At 35.5% G+C, this 21,223-nt stretch overlaps 3 protein-coding genes across 3 annotated transcripts in view; 2 read left to right on the forward strand and 1 right to left on the reverse strand.

Annotated features, from left to right (window-relative positions):
* Positions 1 to 4,030: 4,030 nt before the first annotated feature.
* Positions 4,031 to 5,872, forward strand: LOC140049753 (uncharacterized). The gene is made up of 3 exons (XM_072094703.1): positions 4,031 to 4,084; positions 4,188 to 5,283; positions 5,460 to 5,872. The coding sequence occupies exons 1-3, from the start codon at positions 4,031 to 4,033 to the stop codon at positions 5,870 to 5,872; spliced, it is 1,563 nt and encodes a 520-aa protein (XP_071950804.1).
* Positions 5,873 to 5,974: 102 nt separating this feature from the next.
* LOC140049754 (uncharacterized) lies at positions 5,975 to 7,447 on the forward strand. Its single transcript, XM_072094704.1, has one exon. The coding sequence runs from the start codon at positions 5,975 to 5,977 to the stop codon at positions 7,445 to 7,447; it is 1,473 nt and encodes a 490-aa protein (XP_071950805.1).
* A 3,749-nt stretch (positions 7,448 to 11,196) lies between these two features.
* LOC140049755 (ankyrin repeat and MYND domain-containing protein 1-like) overlaps positions 11,197 to 21,223 on the reverse strand; it is a 115,766-nt gene continuing 105,739 nt past the window's right edge. Inside the window, exons 17-18 of the mRNA XM_072094706.1 lie at positions 12,325 to 12,478; positions 11,197 to 12,137 (exon numbers count right to left, since the gene is read on the reverse strand). Coding sequence (XP_071950807.1) covers positions 12,032 to 12,137; positions 12,325 to 12,478 — 260 coding nt within the window. The 3' untranslated portion in view covers positions 11,197 to 12,031. The remainder of the gene's footprint in view (positions 12,138 to 12,324; positions 12,479 to 21,223) is intronic.

Genomic DNA, 21,223 nt, shown 5'->3' on the forward strand with positions numbered 1-21,223 from the left:
TATTATGTGTTTCTCCTTCTGAAAGTACTTATCAGTCCTAATTTTAAAGTGTGGTGTTCAGGATAAAGTTAGTCAACAAATTTGGAGTCAAAATACAAGAAAGGCAGGTGCGTAAGAAAAACATCCTCTGAACCAACACAATGGAGTAAATATATACAAACAAACACCCCGTCAAGTTTGTTTGGTGTAAAGAAAAAATATACATTTACTCAACGGGCGAAAATAATGTGAGTTTATCTATGTTTTGCGGTGGTATTAAATTATATTTATGGTAATAAATGAAACCTACTGTGTTTAAAATTATGTATGGATAAACAAGTATTGTTTTTAAGCTGTAGTATATCTTAGAATTTGTAGTCTTGGGTCTTAGCTTTCGTGATCTTAGGTCTTATGGGGGGGGGGGTCTTAGCTTTCGTAATCTTAGGTTTCGTGACACCCAACTTATGACTGGTATAAGATATTTTTTATCAAATGACATATCATATCATAGCTATTTAAATTATCTCTCTGATGATACCAAGCATGATATGTTTTCATGCAGACATAGTATAGTTATTGGGTGAAAATTGTAATTTTTTTTACAATTTTATCCAAAATTAAATTTTTTCAAGAATTATTTTTTGGTAAAAATGGAAAATAATTTTTATTTTTTAAACAAAATTGTACCAATATTTTTCCTATAGTATAGTTATGTTGAATTTACAATATCAAAACTGAAACACAATTTGGTACGGAATTACATGAATTTAAATAGAAACACACAAAATTTGAGGTCAAATTTGGTATTAATCATATTTTTTTGTATATAACGTATGACTGGTATAACATATTTTATCAAATGTAGTATCACATTTTAGCTATTTCAATTATCTATTTAATGATAGCCAACTTGATATGTTTACATGCAATCATGGTATAGGTTTTGGTTGAAAATTGTAATTTTTAAAAATTTGTATTCAAAAATAAAATTTTTCAATAATTATATTTTAGTAAAAATAGAACTTAATGACATATTTTATAAAAACAAAGTTTTACAAATATGCTTTTGATTCTCTATATTTATTGATATTGTATCAGTGTATATGTAGTGTATATGTAATGTAAATGTATAAATGATCTCTTACAGAGTTTTTTTTAAAGATGTAAGGGGAAACTTAATATAAATGAAAATATTTATATATTTAAAAAGACAATACACAAACATAAAAAAAAATTGTTTATTTATCAAAATGATTGTTTTGAAATGAAATAAAGGTGAGTGAACCTCACAAAAGAGCAAAAAAAAAGTTTTACAAATATTTTGCCTATAATATAGTTATGTAAAAAACAATATAAAAACTGAAACGTAATTTGGTACGGAACTACAGGCATTTAAATAGAAACACTCAAAATTTGAGGTCAAATTTGCTTTTAATCACTTTTTTAGATATAACTTATGACTGATGTAACATACTTTATCAAAAAAAGGTATCATATAATAGCTATTCTAATTATCTATCTAATGATACCAAACATGATATGTTTACATGCAAAAATTGTAAATTTTTTTGGCGAAAATGGTAATTTTTTTATTTTTTTATCCAAAATTACAATTTTTCAAGAACTATATTTTTAGTAAAATTGGAACTTAATGACATTTTTTAAAACACATTTTTACCAATATTTTTCCGATAATATAGTCATGTTAAATTTACAATATCTAAACTGCAAAATGCAATTTGGTTAGGAATTACAGGAATTTAAATAGAAACACTCAACAATTTTAGGTCAAATGTTACAAACATGGTCCAAACCAGGACAAAACTGCGATTTTTTTCTGTCAAAGTTTTCTCAATGGAATTTTCCACTCGGAATTGTCATCCAAATACCATAATCTTTGGAGCCACGCTTACCTTTTCCCCAAATCCAAGATGGCGTCCACAATTCAAAATAGCTGCCAAAAGTATATAAACTGTATTCATAATGGCTATGAAATGTTCTTTCCCCACTTTTTAAAGTGGATATGCCATCCTCAGCATGTATCTTTAATTTAAAATGTGAGTTCAAATCCAAGATGTCCTCCAAAATTCAAGATGGCTGTGATGTTTATTTTTCTTTGAATTTGGGCAAAGTTTATTACTTTCGTGGCAACCCTTTGTCGCCATGATTCGCGAGAGAATATAACATTATTAGCATTAGTTCGAGAAAACTTATGATTGAATCATCTTTATGTAGACTGTTTGTAGAGTACAGCTCTTGTAAGTAAGATCATCACTTCCATAATTATACCGTACTCCGAGTTGTTGATATTTATAAATTGTATTATGATTAGTTAGTCCATACACGTACATTGTACGTCGCAGCCTGTGTTCAGGCGCGTGTGAAGGGGGTTTGAAAGCTAGGTGTTCTCGCCCGTATTGCGACGTTGCCCTAGGCGTACGTCATTTCGCTAGCGCGTTGGCTAGGCCTTGTTTTATGTGTGTGGATGCATTTGACCGCATCGTGGTGGGGACAGCCGGAGTTGAGGGCGCTGTCTCCTACCGCTGTTTTGTTGATTTAGCATTTTAATAATTTATTGTTGATAAGTTAGCTCTGTATTTTGAGTGAGTTTGAGGCTGTCATGAGGGCGCCCTTCGAGCTTTATTGTAATTATTGTTTTGTCATTTATTACAGTTTACCGTATTATACCGTATCGTACATCTGATGCAGTTTTAAGTATCGGTGTTTGTGTATCGATCGTCGTAGAGTATCGACGTGAATAAATGCTGTTCAATAACTGATATTGTGTGACACGAGTATCCTTACGGTTATCTATCCGAATAGCGGGGCAGAGATACGCTTCGCGAGGTCAGAACAGTAAAAAGAGCTACCTTCACAGCAGTCATCACTGAGTTTAAGATGTCAACCAAAAGCAGTAGGCAGAGTAGGCCTAGCCAAAGGTCGACCAATTCATCTGCCAGGTCGCTGTTAGAGCTATCAGCTGCCCAAGCCAGAGCAGAAGCAGCAGTAGCGGCCGCCCGAGCATCCTTCATCGAGAAAAAGGCAGCTGCTACCTTGGAGGCTGCGCAAAAGAAAGCCGCTGCCGATGTGGAAGCCACGAGAGCGGCACTTATGATTGACAGAATTGAGCAAGACGAGGCATTTGCTACCGCCCAGGCACGAGCCAGTGTATTGGAGGAGTTACAGCAGCTGTCTGGTAGCCAAGCTCTATCAGAGCTACCAGAAGAAGATGCTAGTCAGATTACCTGATGGCTGATGACCTGATGGCTGATGACCTAATGGCTGAGGTAGTAGGTCAAAACGAGGAACCTAACCCACCCGGTTTAGTACAGACTACAGGCGCACCTAGGCAATCGTCGCTTGATCCGACAGCATTGCCGTTTGACTTAAAAGAAGAAAAAGCCAGTGTAGGCCTCCAAATTAAAAATGAAGCAAAGGGTCAACCCGATGCGACTTCCCCTGCTGTTTCTTACAACATAACAGAAGAATATGTTCGTATCCTAGCCAGACAGAGACTTCCACTGCAGGAGCCTGATGTGTTTACTGGAAAGCCGTTAACGTTCCTACCATGGAAAAGGTCGTTTGAGTCAATGGTGAAGTCTGGTTGTGTGGACACCGTAGAGAAGCTTTCCTTCTTGGGCAAGTACACAACAGATGAAGCTAAGGTATTGGTGGATCGATACCGATTAAGAAATGTAGGAAATGTAGAGAAAGCATATTTCGGTGCATGGGAAGAGTTAGAGAAAAGATTTGGGAACCCAACAGTAATTTCTGCAGAGATCATAAGACAACTGACAACGTTTAGAAAGATCAGAGAAGTGATACGAAAGCATTGCAAGAGCTAGCAGACTTGTGCCGCGACACAGTTGCATATATAGAGGTGCTGCCGCACTTAGTGTTGTTGAATACTCCGCATGGACTTAACCCAGTAGTAGATAAACTCCCTACTTTCATCCTAAACAAATGGAGGCACAGAGTAACCAGTTTCAAGAAGAAGTCGAGTTCAGGTGTCTTTCCCCCTTTTAGTTATTTTACAGAGTTCCTGTCGGACATGGCTTATGCTCTACGAGATCCGGATATACCAAACAGAGCCGAAGATTTTAAAGTAGAATCAGAGAAACGACGTAAAAAGTACCGAAGTAAAAAAAAGAAATGGAGGAGGGAAGTTTATGTGCCCAATTCACCACAGCACTCACTTGCTTTCACAGTGCAGAGCATTCTTAAAGAAGTCTGATGAGGAAAAATGCTCTTTATTGAAGGAACATCGGATTTGCTTCAGATGTCTGGATGCCACATCACACATGGCAAGAGAATGCAAGGTACAAGTTCAGTGTGACACATGCGGAAGTACGAAACACTTAGAAGCCTTGCATTTCCGAACAACAGTTCCTAAGAAGGATGGCGGGGAGTCTACTACAGCCAATTCTACTGTGGCATCTACTACAGCCAAATCTACTGTGGCATCTACTACTGCATCTACTTCTGCCACAGCTACAGTTCCGTGCACCGATGTGTGCGGACCAATGTCATTTGGAAGGTCCTGCTCGAAGATTTGCATGGCCCGTGTGTACGTGGAAGGAAAACCGGAGGTCTCAATAAAGGCGTATGTCATTATTGACGATCAAAGTAATCGATCTCTTGCCAAGTCCGAGGTTTTTGATATGCTGAAGATCGAGAGTGAGCCCACTACCTTTACATTGAAAACATGTTCAGGTGCAGCGAAAACCGTTGGTCGGCAAGCTAGAAGTCTGGTCATCGAGTCCATAGATGAAAGCATTGCTATTCCTGTCCATAATGTGCTTGAATGCCAAGACATCCCAGGAAGTAGAACAGAGATACCAACACCGGAGGCAGCACGACACTTTCCTCATCTACAGCCAATAGCCAAACTTATACCACCATTGGATCCGGATGTAGATATTTTGTTGCTATTAGGACGTGATGCGCCTCAAGCACACAAGGCCAGAGAAGTTCGGAATGGGCCCAACAACCTGCCATGGGCTCAACGCTTGGACCTAGGATGGGTCGTAATTGGAGAAGTTTGCCTGGATGGGGCACATCGAGATAATATTGTTGGCACTCTACATACCCATGTCCTGTCAAATAGTAGACCGTCTACTGTGAAGCCGTGCCCAAACTTCATAAACGTGAAAGGAAGAGTTGTAGAAGACAGCAAGCTAAGACAGACCGAACCGGATTCCAGAGTATTTGAGAGAAGAGAAGATGATGAACGAATTGGAATGTCTGTGGAAGATCAGAAGTTCCTAAGGTTGATGGACAAAGAATTCAGTCGCAATGAAGCAGGTAATTGGATTGCGCCACTCCCTTTCCGCCATCCGAGACCAACATTGACGAACAACAAACAACAGGCAATAAGCCGATTTCACTCTTTGGTTCGGAACTTTGATCGTAAACCACGTATGAAAGACCATTATTTTAGTTTATGGCCAACATCTTTAACAAGGGTCATGTTGAACCAGTGATAGAAGCCGATGACGACAAGGAGTGTTGGTATTTACCTCATTTCGGGGTGCAGAAGCCTAATAAGATTAGAGTGGTGTTTGATTCCAGTGCTGAGTACCAGGGATCTTCGTTGAATAGTGTGCTATTGAGTGGACCAGACATGGTTAATGGATTGCTAGGTGTGCTAATAAGGTTTCGCGAGGAACCTGTTGCCTTTATGGTCGACGTAGAACAGATGTTCTATTCCTTTCAAGTGAAAGAAGAGCATAGAGACTTTTTGCGTTTCTTATGGTTTGAAGACAATGACGCAAAGAAGAAGATGAAAACTTATCGAATGAAAGTGCATACATTTGGCAACAAACCGTCGCCAGCCGTTGCTACATTAGGTCTTCGTAGGACAGCAGAGGAAGGTGAGAGTGAATTTGGCTAGGATGCCAGATATTTTGTCGAAAGGAACTTCTATGTTGATGATGGCTTAAAATCTCATGCCACACCTACCGAGGCAATAGACCTTTTGAAGCGGACTCAAGCTATGCTAGCTTCTGCAAAGTTGCGGTTGCACAAGATTGTGTCAAACAGTCAGGAGGTGATGAATGCCTTTAATCCGGAAGATCGTGCTGACAGTAAACAGGATCTAGATCTAGGCACAGATGCTCCTTCAACTCAGAGATCCCTCGGAGTCCATTGGGACATGAAAGCCGACACGTTTACATTTCGTATAGCCGGACACGACGAGCTATTTACAAAACGAAAGGTACTGTCAGAGATCAACAGTATCTACGACCCCATTGGATTTGCTTCGCCGGTCGTCATAGCTGGAAAGATGTTGCTAAGAGACATGACACAAGAGAAAACTGATTGGGATGAACCACTACCTAAACAGCTTCTATCTCAATGGCGTGAATGGAGGGCTTCTTTGGGTGCACTCTCACATGTCCAGATTCCTCGTGCGTACACACCCTTTCCGTCGACGAGTTCCGTGCGCAGGGAACTGCATACATTTTCAGATGCGTCAAACAAAGCAATAGCCGCTGTTAGTTATCTCAAGACGACAGGGGAAGATGGTCACATTCATGTACGTTTCATGATTGGTAAGGTAAAGGCCGCTACGACTATACCCAGACTCGAGCTGTGTGGTGCCGTCCTTGCAGCAGAGATTGTAGAATTGGTGCAGGCAGAGCTAGATTTACCAATTGATGAGGTATATTTCTTCACCGACAGCAAAGTGGTGTTAGGGTACATATGCAACACAACTCGCCGTTTCCACATGTATGTCTGCAACCGAGTGAACAGGATTCATAGATCAACCGATCCGAAACAATGGCGTTATGTCCCAACCCATCTGAACCCAGCAGATCTGGCTACGCGATCTATAAAAGCTGAAGACCTGCAGAAATCAACATGGATAGTCGGACCCGAAACACTGCGCAAAACTACGTTTCCACCAAGCGATTTGTCATCTGTAGATTCGACATGTGAACTTGCAGACGACCCAGAAGTGCGACCTATGGTTACATGTTCTAAGGTAGTAACTAAGAGCCAATCTCTTGGAACCGCAAGGTTTGGAAGGTTCTCTAGTTGGACCAGTGTAGTCAGGGCAGTGACCAACCTCCATGTTATACGTTGTACAAAACCAACTACCGAGAACGCAGGGTGCCGAAGTTGGCATGTATGCGAGAGAAACAAGTCACTAGAAGAGACTCGCAGGGCAGAAGGAGTGATTATAAGATGTATACAGAGAGAGGCGTTTGGAGACGATATCAAGAAACTTGAAGAAGGAAAAGTAGTTGAGAAGAGTAGCAACGTTATTAAGTTAAATCCTATGTTGAACCAAGATGGAATTATGTGTGTAGGAGGTCGTCTCAGAAGATCCACCCTACCGACAGCAATCAAGCACCCAGTGTTGATACCAGGGAAAAGTCATGTAGGTACACTGCTTGTCAGACATTTCCACAATAAAATTCATCATCAAAGGAGACATTTTACAGAGGCAGCGATACGTTAAGCGGGGTTCTGGATAACAGGCTGTAAGAGATTGGTCTCTCGGGAACAATCGGCCATTTTCTCACAAATACAGTATCAAATTTCGCTATATTTTAAAATTGTAATTGAGTTATACTCATATTTTAAAGATGAGGGCTGAGTAAACCGGACCAGTGGTCCTACTCTAACTTATACTGGCCGACTAAGGAGGTACCCTAGTATAATCCCACCAAGTGACTGCCAGGAACAATCCGCCATTTTTTCACAAATACAGTATCAAATTTCACTATATTTTAAAATATTAATTGTAAATGAGTTAAACTCAAATTTAAAAGATGAAGGCCGAGTAAACGGGACCAGTGGTCACACTCTAACTTATATTGTACGACTAAGGAGATATCCTAGTATAATCCCACCAAGTGACTCTCAGGAACAATCCGCCATTTTCTCACAAATATAGTTTCAAATTTCACTATTTTTGAAAAATTGTAATTGAGTTACCCTCAAACTTAAAAGATTAGGGCTGAGTAAAAGGGACCAGTGGTCCAACTCTAACTTATACTGGACGACTAAGGAGGTACCCTAGTATAATCCCACCAAGTGACTTACAGGAACAATCCGCCATTTTCTCACAAATACAGTATCAAATTTCACTATATTTTAAACTCGTATTGAGTTATAATCATATTTTAAAGATGAGGGCTTACTAAACCGGACCAGTGGTCCACTAAACCGGACCAGTGGTCCTACTCTAACTTATACTGGACGACTAAGGAGGTACCCTAGTATAATCCCACCAAGTGACTCTCAGGAACAATCCGCCATTTTCTCACAAATACAGTATCAAATTTCACTATATTTTAAAATATTAATCGTAAGTGAGTTAAACTCAAATTTAAAAGATGAGGACTGAGTAAACGGGACCAGTAGTCACACTCTAACTTAGTGGACGACTATGGAGGTATCCTAGTATAATCCCACCAAGTAACGCTCAGGAACAATCCGCCATTTTCTCACAAATATAGTATCAAATTTCACTATATTTTAAAGTCATAATTGAGTTACACTCAAATTTTAAAGATGAGGGCTGAGTAAACAGGACCAGTGGTCCTACTCTAACTTATACTGGACGACTAAGGATGTACCCTAGTATTATCCCCCCAAGTGACTCCCAGGAACAATCCGCCATTTTCTCACAAATACAGTATCAAATTTCACTATATTTTAAAATCGTAATCTAGTTACACTCAACATTTAAAGATGAGGGCTGAGTAAACGGGACCAGTGGTCCTACTCTAACCTATACTGGGCGACTAAGGAGGTACCCTAGTATAATCCCACAAAGTTACTCCAGGAACAATCCGCCGTTTTCTCACAAAATATTTAATTCATAATACAGTACCATAAAAGCCATAAGTAACACTGAAAATGTAAAAAATACACAAAATAAAATAATAAAAGTGGGCTGGCTTATTGTTGGCTGGCTTATTGTTGGCTAGCTTGACACAAGCCTTTGTCATTACGTTTGTAACATAATTCATAATCAATAGTTCCTTTTATATAACACCTATATAAATTCCTGTCATTTGATTGGACGAATGTGGGTCACATGGCGTGCAATAGTATACAAATAATGAATGTTTATGAGTGCAATGGTACAAATAATGGCACGAGGTGAATGATGAAAGGTTATATCAACGAGGCAAAGCCGAGTTGATATAACCTTTCATCATTCACCAAGTGCCATTATTTGTACCATTACACGAATACAAAACATTCATTATTTGTTTTATATAACATCTAGACGTTTTTTTTTCGTACACAAAAATGTTTCAAAAAGTACTATTTAACAATCGTTGAATAGTGCGTACTATTGCACGCCATGTGACCCACATTCGTCCAATCAAATGACAGGAATTTATATAGGTGTTATATAATACGCACTATTCAACGATATTTACCCCCTACCCCATAATTGTCACAAATTACTAATGACGAACAAGTTTCTTTATAATGAACAGCATATTCATTTTTGAAAAAATGTTAACTTCAATTTTCTTATTTATTGTGTCTATAGGTTTATGAAAACATTAGTTTGCATAAGATTTCTTGTATTTTTGTGTTTAAAATTGAAATTCATAGGCTATTTTAGAAGAAATTGCATTTTTTATTAAAGGTCAGTAACCTTTTGACCTCTAAAGATGTCAATAAATGCGGGATTCATTTTTTTAAAGTATATTGCAATTAGGCAATCTATCTACTACATACTGATAGCAAGAAAATGCAAATCTGTTAACTAAATTGTAAATTATTCGCAAAAATGTTACCCCCTACCCCATAATTGTAAACGATTACAAATTACTAAAAACAACAAATTTCTTCATAATACACAGTATATTCATATTTTGTTAATCTTTAACTTCAATTTTCTTGTTTATTGGGTCTATATGTTCATGAAAACATCAGTTTGCATAATATCTATTGTATTTTTGTTGTTAAAAACTGAAAGTTATAAGTTAATATTAGAAAAAAAATTCATTTTTTATTAAATTTCAATGACCTTCTGACCGCTAATGGCGTCAATAATTGTTGGATTTACTTATAAAAATATATTATGCTTAAGCAGTCTATACACTACATACTGACACAAAGAAAATGCAAATATGTTCACTCAATCCCAAGTTATTAGCAAAAATGTTACCCCCTACCCCAACATTTTATGTTGCATATTTTCCGTAGGCGGTGTTATATAATCCTAAAAAATGACTATTAAGCTGTACAATTGGCATTGCTATCATGGATTTCTGAAAAGTAGACATATTAAGCTTTCCAAAAATGTATGGTAGCATTTGCCACCAATTTGATACTGCTTTCGCAAAAAACTGGACCTGGCCCATGGACTAAAGGTTAATTTTAGGTTTGTTATTTCGGTCCAAGAAAATGTCATAGTTTGTTTGATTGTCAAAATTAAAAAAATTGTATGTAACTAGAGGGTGAGCTCGCTTCGCTCGCTCCCCCTCTAGGATGTGTAGACGATGGTTCTCGGAATGATAATGTTCTCCTTATACGTTTTCTGTCGGTTACCATTATTGAAAATGCTTGACATTCGTAAAACTAAACTACTTTGTTTCACAGTGTTTTAGATGATTAATAACATTTTAAAGTATAGTTTTTATTGTTTGGTAGGGCCCTTTGGGGAGGCGGAGGTCATTTGAGGGAGGTGCTTATTCGAGGATATATGTTAAATTTTTTAGTTTTAATAATATGGTAAAATTTATAATCAAATGAAATCCTCTAATAGATATGAAAAGAGCTAAAAAAGAATAACAAATGCTTGGTAAATTGTAGATAACAGTGCCGTGAATTCTACTACAAATAGTATAATTTTGTTATTATAAATATGTGGATGGACGTTTAATAGATAGTTGGGTTGGGGGTGGGGGGGGGTTTATTATTCAAAGTGATGTTTTATTGGAGAGGCGTTTATTCAAATGAATACCATCCTAATAATTATTAATACATTATTTAATTTAATCATCTCTTGAAACTGCCGTAACAGAGTGGGCCCAAGAAAGAAGACATTACGGCTTGCAACATGGGCAGACATCTCGGTCCTAACGGGACACAGGAAGATAGCCTACAGTTATTCCTGCAAGCTTACTCAATAAAACTCAGCTATCGGGATTTCACTCGAAAAATGTCTTATCATCAAATCTCCCTATGTAATTTTATAATACTATTCCCCACAATATATTCTGATTCTTTATGACGTATATTTAATTTGATCTTTATTAATTTGCAGTATAATTTAACTACTGTACCTTCACACACGCGTGGTATGTTTTAAAATAAACAAAAAACTGAAATGGCTATGACTAATGGCCAACCACTCCTACTATCTGATTTTTTTTTCGTCTTCCAAAGGGACACTGTATTGATTGATGGAAAGTGCCTGTTTCCAGTCACCTTTAGGGTCAAATCTATTATTTTAACTGCTCCCTTGTGTTTGCAAGGTGAACTTATCTTAAACCCGGAAATTACTTTGACCGGGAAGAATTGAAATTGAGAGGAAAATCCAATGTTGAAATCATAAATGTTGTTAAAAAACTCTTTATAATATCTTCCTAAGATATAAATATGGAACAATAGCGTCGGCGTGCACACTAATGTTATCAAATCTACGTTTCGCGGTACATCTCGGATAGATAAGGTAGGTATCCAAGGCGGAGATTTGTACCGAAGTTTTTGCATTGTGCTCGCCTATGTCAGAATTAACCATAATTTATATATAAATATGCAATTAAGGATGACATAATCAACTTTTTTTCTCATAATTTCATAATAAATCATACATATGATACATACAATTTCAATTGGTGGTACAATTTAGTACGGAATGTATGAACCCACTTTCCAAACCATTGAGAGACTCTTAAAAAAAAACCAGAAAATGAGAGGCAACATTGCCTGGCATCATTGCCAACATTGCTGCCTCTTATCATATCCATCAAAGTACCTAATGTTTACCGAAACTTTGTATCATGGTCATTGTTCTCGAAACCTTACAAACATTACCCACTATCACAAGCATCACAACATAAAATGTTTACAGTCGCATTATAAACTCCTTACAACATAACTTCCAATATGCCTGTACACAATCTTGCATAATTCTGTCATGGTGTACCACGACAACCAGCGGGTACACCAACCTAAATAAAAAGTTGATTTAATAAACCATGATTACATGATCACCTATGCTATTATTCTACTGCTGACTATCACATAACTAATTCTGTTATTTTGGTTATATAGCATTAACATTAGTTAAAACTGTAGTTGTCTGTGATGTCATTGTTTGCTACAACTTTGTTTAAAGACATTCTTTCATAATCACACCTTTTATCAATTACATTTTTCTCAAAGTTCATCTGACCTTCAATAGAATCACATTGCCTGGTAAGTTTTCTTGCAGAATAAATTGCTTTTACTCCTGACGGTCCAACTAAACCAGATAGTACCTTATTACTTGGACTTGGGCTTCTGCTATGACCTATTGAAAACAAATAATGTAATAGCTTTTTATGTAAGCATTATTTTCATAATGAAAAAAAAAATCTTATTTCGTTTCCTTTCCCAAGGAGACTCGAACTCTGTACCTTGAATGCTATAGAAGCGATCACAGACCATCGTCCAACTTTTCTAGACAAGAATTTTCCGTAGATTACGAATATGGAAGGTAATCGATCAGGATAGGAAGCATTTTCGAGATATAAGGGGTCAAAGTTCAAAATTTACCAATTACAACAATGTATTATGTATACATATGATAACAAATTTATTGAAGCACAATTTAGTCTTTTATTACATTTTTAGGATCCGATTATGAAATAAAATCCCTTTGTAATTAAGGTTCAAATGTTAATATTGACCAATCATAGAATGTACCTAAAACCAAATAAAAACTAATATCTAACAAATATTGGATGTTTTCTCATCCTATAATAATCAATCATACGTAATGTAAAAGAGCGAATACAGATCAAAGGTCAACATTTTAATATGCATATTAGTTACCAAATACTGATAATATAACTTTTCAAAATTAATTTTGCAAAGTTGGTCAGAACATGGTTGCAGGCCTGCAATATTCATTTTGATTTGATCTGCATCTTTATGTTGGCAATATATAATTTTGGTTTTTATTTGTCTAGGTACTCAGATAACTGAGAATACTTAGTTATGTACTAGCCAGTCTGTGCACATTAACTGGTAAACAAAATACAATTATGTGGTTTTTTCATTTGGTCAAAGTATACTTTCAACTTTAATATATGAACATTTTAAAGAAAAAGGTTAATGTTAAGTTTGTTATGTCCAAGAAAATGTCATAGGTTGTTTGATTGTCAAAACTACGACGTCTATGACGTCATACGAACACGTTGATTTAGACCATTTGCGCGCGTTTCAGTTGAAAAATTTATAAAATATTGTCAAAATTATGCCTAATTTGAATCTATTATAGCTCTTCAGGATCAAAGGTTACCCCAATTTTTTTAACTTATTATGTAAGATGATAAATTGTAGATATGAATTTATGCAGAATTTTTATGGCCACACGTATGTAAAATATAGGATTTTTGTCTCTTCCGTTATTGCTCATCATATTCAACAGAGCGCATCTCGCTTATACGTATTCCATTTCCCCAAGATTTTAATATTGTCTACGTCAATCAACTATCTTTTGAATTCAGCAATAACAACATCATATTCTTCAGTTCAGGTCATAATGCCATAATCTTTCTCTGTGTGCAATATTCTAGTTCTTCTTTCCTTCCTTCCTTTTTGTGAGTCGCAATTCTCTAAAATGTTTATAACATTTCATAACTTTGACAACATATGGGCATTTACGTGAAGTTGTGCACCTCCTATTTTTGAATGACGTCATAGTTGCGCAACGCGACTTACGCGCGATTTTATGAATTTCAATGATTGATCATAGGATAAAAAATAAAAGTCATTTTGTATTAAAACTTACTGAAAATTTAAGTCATATCAAGGGCAAACTTTCTATGGATTAAAAATGGCATGTTTCACAAGAAGTTACGCGCGCATGCGCATTTAAAATTTCAAAATGCGCAAAATTCATTTTTAATCAACTTTTTACGCGTTTCTTGTCATTTTGAGCATGTCAAAAATTCCCACGGGCGCGCAATTTTTTACGCGCACGTAGCGTTAAAAATATATTTTTTTTCTCTTGAATTATATTTTTCAAGCCTTTCTTAGTAATTTTGAAAACAATTTAGACCTTTTCCAGTTTAAATAACGCCATACGAACACGTTGAATTAGACAATTCGTGCGCGTTTTTTTTTAAAAAGCTTAAAAAATCGTCAAAATAATGTCTTTTTTTAAACAGTCATAGTTTCTAAAGTTTATTTTTATTACAAAATCTAGAAGTTGATGAGTTGTAAATATCGGATCATTCATCGATAAGGCTAAAAAAACATTGTGACGTCATCGTATGGCCACACGAATGTAAAATATAGGATTTTTGTCTATTTCGTTATTGCTCATCACATTCAATGGACCGCATCACGCGTATCTGTATTCCATTACGTGTAGAGCCCCATTAGAGAATGTGTTCATTTTTACCCGAAGTTTTGAAAAACTTCGGGTAAATGTCACTTAACCTCCTACTGTGACATGTGTTTATTTAAGTCCAACTTTGATAGGCAGGTCATTAAACTATTTGATCATTGCTGAATTCTGCTAGTTTTTGCCTTGCATACTGAAGAATGTACCTTGTCCTAATCAATCAATTACAAGAGAGCTAATAAAATCACAGGGGTATAATAGGATTCAGGTAATTAATCACCTGCTTAGTTGATTTATCTGATAAGGATTTTGACCAAAAAGTTCTAATGGGGATGTACACCTAATGTCCTTTTTCTCCTACATTTTAATATTGTCTAGGTCAATCAACTTTCTTTCGCATGAGATAAAAATATTTTAATTTATAGGATTGTAGATACGAAATCATGTGAACTTTTCGCCAATCGGATGTTGTGACGTCATCATATGACAAGTTTAATTAAAAAGGTCAAATTTTCATCGTCTGCGTCAGAGTTCATTACATTTAAAAGTGCGCGCACCAACATTTTACGTATTCAAATTTCTTCTACAGTTTAATATGTTGTTGCTGAGGTAATTTTCTTCAGAAATTGCTATCTTTGTGTTTTATTTTGATGACATCATCATGTTAAATATTTGAATTAAAGGCAGGTCCCGTAATTTAGTTAATATGTCATAATAATTATACAGTAGTACAATGTACACCAGCATAGGCTCTGATGTGAGCAAATTGTTGTTTGCCGCCCTCTGTATCATGTAGAATTAATGTCTCCTTGTATACACAGTATACTGTATAATAATAATACATTGTAGCATAGGCGAAAATACAGGACCACCTCTTATTATAGTTTTTAACATAACGATGACGTATGACGTGCACGTGGCGTCTGTCGTGCGGATAACTAACTCGTCAAAGTGACGAGTTTCATGTCTAGTTTAAATTTATATTTGTAGTAATGAAACATTTTCACATAAAATGACCAGAAATACAATTTATGACCTATGACATTTATACGATTTTTAATTAATTAGGTGATCATTTAGAATAAAATGATCACCTATTGTTATTGTATGAAATCTTTATTCTTCTTCTTCTTCTTCTTATTCTTATTATTTATTTCTCTCTGTACAAATTTGTGTAACAATTATCTCAAAAAGTTTAATGTAAATGATTACCAAAATTTTACAATGTCTTTCAAATACTGTAACTTAGTCCTAATAAGCTTTTCAGCGTGATCACTCATCCATGACGTCGCGTATACGCCATTTTGTGAAATCACATTGTCAATCATATCTCCATAATTCATTATCACATATTAATGAAATTCACTACACGTAAACTTCAGGTCAAAGGTAAAAGTATTAGCAAATAAAAAATTGCGTGTTTCAAGGTCATGCGCGTGAAATCGCGCATTAAAATTTTAAAAAGCTCAAAATTAAGTTTTGATCAATTTAGAGCATGAAATAGGCCATTTGCGTGTTTCAAAAAATTACTGCCCAAAAACACATTTTTGCGCACGCGATTTTTAAAAAGGGTAAAAAATAAAATTTGATGTATACATCATATTCTACTCACAATCCTTAGTACATTCTCCGAATTTGAGTCCATTCCGACTTAAAATAATGCTATACGAGCACGTTAAAAATGACAAAATGCGCACATTAATTGTACAAAAGTGCTAAAAATGGTAAAAAATAAGGCCTTTTTAAAATGAATATAACTCTTCAGAATGGCAGGTGACCCCCAATTTTTTTAACTTATTATGGAAGCCAATAAGTTGTAGATATAAATATATATACATATTAGACGTACAAAATGGTATGACGTCATGAAATGGCCACTTGAATTTAAAAATTAGTAATTTTTATCTTTTTGTGTGGGTTATCTATGGAAAGCCAAACCCGCCAAAAATACATAATACATACCATCCACCAATAATTAATTCGTACAAAATTCAAACCATCCAATATTATCTCATGCAGTTCAATGAAAACTTAAACCATTCACCTAGTATCTACACCATCCAATACAATGTGTGACCATCTACCACTAGCCCAAACGACAGTACGCCGAACAAACTACCCATAACACAAACCATCTAAAGAATGTTGAGCCCAGGCAGCAATAATTGAATTAATCTAACGTTAATACAAGTATATATTAGCCAACTCATTTATCAACATTTCATGTAGTTCATGAACATTTCAAACAAAGCATCTTAATTATAGTTCATCGAATTCTAATTCTAATACATTGCCTGTTTTATACACCGTTCGTCTGTTCAACAGTTTAAACAACTGTTTTGCACACGATACGCCCGTTCGTGAGTTCAAACCATGATATTTGAAGCATCGACTTTCCAAATGCCGATTTTTCGCACCGAACGTATTTTCTTGAGTTAAAGTGGTTGCATTTCAATCACTTACTTTCGATTGGCCAGTATTACACACCGTTCGCTTGTTCGTGTTCAAACCATGATATTTGAAGCATCGACTTTCCAAACGGCGATTTTTCGCACCGAACGTATTTTCTTGAGTTAAAGTGGTTGCATTTCAATCACCTACTTTCGATTGGCCAGTATTACACACCGTTCGCTTGTTCGTGATTTCATGTGATAACATTTCATTCGACAACTTTTCAAACGTTAGTTTTTGGCTCTGCTTACGTATATGTCAGTTGATATGCTATTTTTTAATTTTCATACTTTCCATAGTCAGTTTTGTACATCATTCGCATTTACGCATGTAAAGTGTAGATATTCCACTCGACAAGTTTTAAACGGTAGTTGTTCGCACATTTATTGTTTTATTGTTAAATTGTAACTGTTGGCGCCGATTTAATATTGAGGGGCGGGGGGGGGGGCGGTGAATGTCAACTTTACGACTGTATGACACTTACTTAGGCCTAGGCCTACGTTACACACACAGGGAGATGTAAACTAATTTATAAATTTATTTTACATCTCCCTGGTTACACACATTATCACAAACTTAAATAATGAAAAAAAAAAACAGAATGAAATAATATAATTTAGCTTGTGGGCCTGTTACAATTAACATGTCCATTGTTCCTAAAATGTTCTCATCTTACGGTTGTGGTTGTGGTTGATTTAATATTACACACTACGGAAAAAAAACCCCTTTTTTGAGAGAGTGTAATTTCCGGACATGTAGAGATACCATATTTAAAAATGTGTACTGTTCACATTCAGTACCGAACACCTCCCCCCCCCCCCCCCCCAATATAAAATCGGCGCCAACAGTTACAATTTAACAATAAAAAAAAAACTACCGTTTTAAAACTTGTCGAGTGGAATATCTACACTTTACATGCGTAAATGCGAATGATGTACAAAACTGATGTATGGAAAGTATGAAAATTAAAAAATAGTATATCAATTGATATATACGTAAGCGGAGCCAAAAGCTAACGTTTGAAAAGTTGTCGAATGAAATGTTATCACATGAAATCACGAACAAGCGAACGGTGTGTAATACTGGCCAATCGAAAGTAGGTGATTGAAATGCAACCACTTTAACTCAAGAAAATACGTTCGGTGCGAAAAATCGCCGTTTGGAAAGTCGATGCTTCAAATATCATGGTTTGAACTCACGAACGGGCGTATCGTGTGCAAAACAGTTGTTTAAACTGTTGAACAGACGAACGGTGTATAAAACAGGCAATGTATTAGAATTAGAATTCGATGAACTATAATTAAGATGCTTTGTTTGAAATGTTCATGAACAACATGAAATGTTGATAAATGAGTTGGCTAATATATACTTGTATTAACGTTAGATTAATTCAATTATTGCTGCCTGGGCTCAACATTCTTTAGATGGTTTGTGTTATGGGTAGTTTGTTCGGCGTACTGTCGTTTGGGCTAGTGGTAGATGGTCACACATTGTATTGGATGGTGTAGATACTAGGTGAATGGTTTAAGTTTTCATTGAACTGCATGAGATAATATTGGATGGTTTGAATTTTGTACGAATTAATTATTGGTGGATGGTATGTATTATGTATTTTTGGCGGGTTTGGCTTTCCATAGTTATCACATTCAATAGAGCGCATCTCCGTTATTTGAGCCCGATTTTTGCAGATATTTTAGTATGTGCTTGCTCAATTAATTATCTTTCTAGTGAGTTGTCAACATTTTTATTGTGATGACGTCATCACGCGTAAAAACTTGAATAACCTAGGTCATGTAATTTCAGCTACACCATACATTTGAATATCTTATAGCTCCTCAGAATTAAAGGTGACCTTGAAGATTATAATTTATTATGAAAGCTGATGAAATGTAGATATGAATTCATATCAAAATTAAGCCTATCGGATGTTGTGATGTTATCATATGGCCAGTTGAAGTTAAAAAGTAGTTTTTAAATTTCTTTAGTCGAAGTTATACAAATTTCAAAGAGCGCGCATTGCGCTTCTACGTGTCAAATTCTCTTCCAATCCTTATATTTATTTGCTCAATTCATTATCTTTCGAAATTGTCATCTTCGAGTTTATTTTGATAATTCCATCATACCAAAAAATTTGAACTTGATGTGTGTCCCATAATTTCACCTATGCTACACTGTATATAGATATACAGTATATACTGTACATTGTATATGGCATATATAGGCATAACTCAGCACTATAAGCGTATAATAGGATGGCATACATCAACATTTTCCTATCGTATGTTAACGTACGTACATGTTTAAAAAAAATTAATTTCATTAAAATGATAAAAATGATCACCTATAATTCGTCAAAGTGACGAATTAAATTCTAGTTTAATTTATGTTCGTCTTAAATGCACCTAATTTTGTCTACAATATATATGACACTTAAAGATGTATTGTCCCCCAAAAACATAAAAAATGAAGATTAAATCAGACTTTGAATATGTTATTTTGTAGTTTTAATCAAGTTAATCACTTCCATAGAAAAAAAAACGAAAAAAAAAAATGTTTTCACTTATAAAATGACAAAATAAATGGTAAATTCAGCCAAAAATCCATTGGCTGGCAGCCAATTTGACCATTTTTTGCTTTAAATTACATTTTTCTCAGGTAAATACATTTTTTTTCGATCCAATTTTTGGTCAAAGTGGATAGCTATTATGTTACATTAAAATGGAATATTAAAAAAAAATTGTTTTAAGAATTATTTTTTCAGGGGGACAATACTTTAATGCAAAAATTTCCAAATTATTATTCTGAACTTTGACCTGATAGGCGTAATGAATAATATTAATTATATTAAATGATTAATGGACTTAAATTGTATGTAGTACATAAAATTGGTAAATTGTGCTGGGTGTTACCATAAATTCAATGATGATGGAATGTACTCCAAGGGAGACCAGTCTTTAAAATGTACTCCAAGGGAGACCAGTCTTTACAATGTACTCCAAGGGAGACCAGTCTTTACAATGTACTCCAAGGGAGACCAGTCTTTAAAATGTACTCCAAGGGAGACCAGCCTTTACAATGTACTCCAAGGGAGACCAGTCTTTAAAATGTACTCCAAGGGAGACCAGTCTTTACAATGTACTCCAAGGGAGACCAGTCTTTAAAATGTACTCCAAGGGAGACCAGTCTTTAAAATGTACTCCAAGGGAGACCAGTCTTTAAAATGTACTCCAAGGGAGACCAGTCTTTAAAATGTACTCCAAGGGAGACCAGTCTTTAAAATGTACTCCAAGGGAGACCAGTCTTTAAAATGTACTCCAAGGGAGACCAGTCTTTACAATGTACTCCAAGGGAGACCAGTCTTTAAAATGTACTCCAAGGGAGACCAGTCTTTAAAATGTACTCCAAGGGAGACCAGTCTTTAAAATGTACTCCAAGGGAGACCAGTCTTTAAAATGTACTCCAAGGGAGACCAGTCTTTAAAATGTACTCCAAGGGAGACCAGTCTTTAAAATGTACTCCAAGGGAGACCAGTCTTTAAAATGTACTCCAAGGGAGACCAGTCTTTTTGACTGATTGGGCCACCCTGCTTAAATATTGTTAATAAATAAAATAAATAAATTCTTTCTTCAAGATTCTACAAGATGTCTCAGAACCATTACATACCTTAACACCAGAAATTTTAATATCCGAAAGGGAATGCTCATTATTACAAAAATGGGTGGCTACAGGTAACCCGGGAGTCTTTAGTTTAAGACCTTAAATGTTCTACAAATCTATCACCTAACCTGCGTTTAGTTTTACCAATATATAGCATATTACATTTAGTACACGAAATACAATAAACTAGATTTCTAGTGGTGCAAATAATATGATCTGTGAAGGTTCTACTATTTTGTTTGAACATGAAACGTAATTACATGTCGAACATCTATTTCTATTACATTTGAATGTTCCTGTTGATTCATTAGCTTTTTTGTAATTTAGATTTAACTAAAGTGTCTTTAATGCTTTGATCTCGTCTGTAAGCTATCATGGGTGGTTCTTGAAAAATATCTTTTGTAGCGGATTTATCTTCAGTCAAAATCGAAAAGTTATCGCGGAAATTGTTAATAAATTTCTTATTCATAGGATGATACGCGAGGACTATAGAGATCAGTATACTGAATATATAGATATACAGTATACTGAATATATTCGGTTGACTATTTTCATTCGCATGCAATTGGCTACTCACCGAAAATATTGTAAAAT

The sequence above is a fragment of the Antedon mediterranea genome, chromosome 5 (assembly GCF_964355755.1).
Source record: "Antedon mediterranea chromosome 5, ecAntMedi1.1, whole genome shotgun sequence".
Classification (NCBI taxonomy): Eukaryota; Metazoa; Echinodermata; class Crinoidea; order Comatulida; family Antedonidae; genus Antedon; species Antedon mediterranea.

Bases quoted from the DNA above. Each gene is read 5' to 3' on its own strand.
- LOC140049754 (XM_072094704.1), top strand. From the start codon at position 5,975: ATGCTAGCTTCTGCAAAGTTGCGGTTGCACAAGATTGTGTCAAACAGT.
- LOC140049753 (XM_072094703.1), top strand. From the start codon at position 4,031: ATGGCTTATGCTCTACGAGATCCGGATATACCAAACAGAGCCGAAGAT. The intron at 4,085-4,187 runs GTAGAATCAGAG...TTGCTTTCACAG, and splicing joins ACAGAGCCGAAGATTTTAAA to TGCAGAGCATTCTTAAAGAA. The intron at 5,284-5,459 runs GTAATTGGATTG...ATGTTGAACCAG, and splicing joins ATTCAGTCGCAATGAAGCAG to TGATAGAAGCCGATGACGAC.